We start from the raw sequence: 2,500 nt of genomic DNA, 5'->3' as shown, positions 1-2,500 counted from the left end.
GATAGTATGCTCTTGGCTAAGAAGCTCATAACATTGCCATCCGGAAGTATAACGGACCAACACACAAAACTGTGTGTATCCATGAACGTTTAAAGTCGGGTTAATACAGCTCAGTGAGCGTTACTCATAAACGCGGATGGCAAAAAACAATAACAAAAACCAAAGTGACGTCATCTTCGAACTATCTATACTTTGGAGGGAAATTAAAATATTCATTTTAAATATCATTGGTTACCTCCATAATAAGGTCATTCATCGCGTCCGAAACACCAACTATGGGGCTGACTTTTGTGTTACATATTGTCTGTAGGGTTTGTGGCGCACTGTGGTCTCCGTGTATCCCAAACGGCCTCTAGTGCATGAAAATAACAAAAACAAAAACAATGCTAAATGAGACTATCTAGTATTGAGATACACTCAATGATGATGAAGTTGATAATAATAATAGTAATAATAATAATAAAAAAAAAAAAAAAAAAAAAAATAATAATATAATAATAATAATAATAATGATGATGATGATGATGATGATGATGATGATGATAATAATAATATAAATAATAATAGTGATGATGATGATGATAAAAATAATAATAATAATGGTATAGATTTATAGTGCGCCAAACATCCCTTCATCAGGAGGGCTCTGGGCGCATAACAGAGATTAACTTAATCATGAAGCCCTAACACAGTACACGAACAACGCTAATTATACACATAATCAAAAAATGATGATGATGATGATGATGATGATGTACCTTTCAAGCTTTATAAAACCCAGGGTAGACAACTCTGTCTGAAGTTGGGCGTTTATTTTTGAATCTGTGTTGGCTTCCCTTTGCAAAGTCGATCGCTATTCTTGTACATGACGATTGTTAAACTATTTTTATTTTATTAGACCAAAGTGATACCGGGTACCCATTTTACACATGAGTTTGTTGAGAATATATGAGTAAAGAACATTCTATAAGGACTCGACGATTTTGATGAGCCCACAACCGAATCCCAACCTTCGACCTACTGCCAACTGACCTCAAAGTTGCACGATCAAATGACACTGGCCGGAGCTATAGGACAGTCCAAGTTGGTTTATTGAGACGGCTCTTTTCCCGGCAAATCGTCCCAATTAAGCGGCACCCCAATTAAGCAGAGGGTATGAAATTGGGCAATTTTTCAGATTTATTATAGTCTACATGGTAATCAGGCAAGTTGTGGAAAAATACCTGGTAAACGCGCCCGGGGAGACAAAGAAAAACACTCATAGACCAACTGAAGGGCTTCACCAACCTAACAATCCAAGATCTGTTTGAAAAAGCAAGAGACAGGAACCTAGAAGAAGAAGTAATCAGGGAGACTTGTTTGACGTCTAATTTGGGTTACTTCAACGGCCACTTGACTGCTTATTTGATCTAACGATGAGAGACAAAATCTAACTGCACAAAACAATTAACGAATATGCCTCTCATAACAGTTGCATAAGTAAGCAATGGATTAAGAATGATCTGTTTACTCATTCGCCTCATTGAACAAACAAACAATTTGGAGGTGACAGCCTTGAACAAAGCCATCACTCATTACCATGGCCGACTAGAGTACTATAGTTACGTCATGCTCATTACCCATCGCACCATTGGTCAGATGACATATGACCATGTGCGTAACGATGGCACTGCGAAGGAATACATGTAGATTCTATTGTTCACATCTCTGTGATGATTATGACGCACGGTTTGACGACACACCTGAATGACTGTCGTGATAGACACAAACTGTGGATACAGGTAAAGTCTATTGTTCACACCGCCATGATGAGCGGTACGACCACACATCCGGTTGACTGTCCCGCTAGACTAATTTGCATTTTCTGAACCATCGTTTTCAATTGGAGACAAAAAAAAAAAAATGATGTTTTATGGGGACGACCATTGTCAAAATTCGTCCCAATTAAGCGGCTGGGAATGGAAAGGGTATAACTTTTTATATTGAACAAATTCCGTTCCCAAGGAGTCGTCCCAATAAAGCGCCTGTCCCAATTAAGCGGTGTCCCCAATACCGGCTTGGACTGTACTGTAATAAACTGGCCCAACTGTTAACAGAGTGACAACAGTCTCGAAATAAACGTGAGATTTGATGTACATGACCATCTACACGACATAGGATAGAGAATTGTTTTTTTATTACGATCACAAAACCTTTCGTTCACCATCTATTTCAATATCAATCTAATGCTACTTGTTCAGAGACCAAATGGGTTTTCCTCACCCTTTTCTTGAGAAGTTCATACGCTGTGACCCCTAGAGCCCACCAGTCCACAGGGTAACCATAACCAGGACATTCACCCATTGCATGACTAAAAACTTCTGGGGCTGAAAGCATAGAAAAGGGTATATATAATATATATATATATATATATATATATATATATATATATATATATATATATATATATATATATATATATATCGAGAGAGAGAGAGAGAGAGAGAGAGAGAGAGAGAGA

At 37.8% G+C, this 2,500-nt stretch overlaps 1 protein-coding gene across 1 annotated transcript in view; it reads right to left on the bottom strand.

Moving 5' to 3' along the window:
- LOC144966170 (serine/threonine-protein kinase 32C-like) overlaps positions 1-2,362 on the bottom strand; it is a 12,523-nt gene extending 10,161 nt beyond the window's left edge. Inside the window, exons 1-2 of the mRNA XM_078902310.1 lie at positions 2,263-2,362; positions 236-352 (exon numbers count right to left, since the gene is read on the bottom strand). Of these exons, the coding sequence (XP_078758436.1) occupies positions 236-352; positions 2,263-2,343 (198 nt within the window). The 5' untranslated portion in view covers positions 2,344-2,362. The remainder of the gene's footprint in view (positions 1-235; positions 353-2,262) is intronic.
- Between the last annotated feature and the right edge of the window lie 138 nt (positions 2,363-2,500).

The sequence above is a fragment of the Berghia stephanieae genome, chromosome 2 (assembly GCF_034508935.2).
Source record: "Berghia stephanieae isolate SIO BIC M18660-M18661 chromosome 2, UCSD_Bste_1.3, whole genome shotgun sequence".
Taxonomy (NCBI): Eukaryota; Metazoa; Mollusca; class Gastropoda; order Nudibranchia; family Aeolidiidae; genus Berghia; species Berghia stephanieae.
The sequence above is the reverse complement of the archived record's forward strand: the minus strand, read 5'-3'. Positions and strand labels throughout refer to the sequence as shown.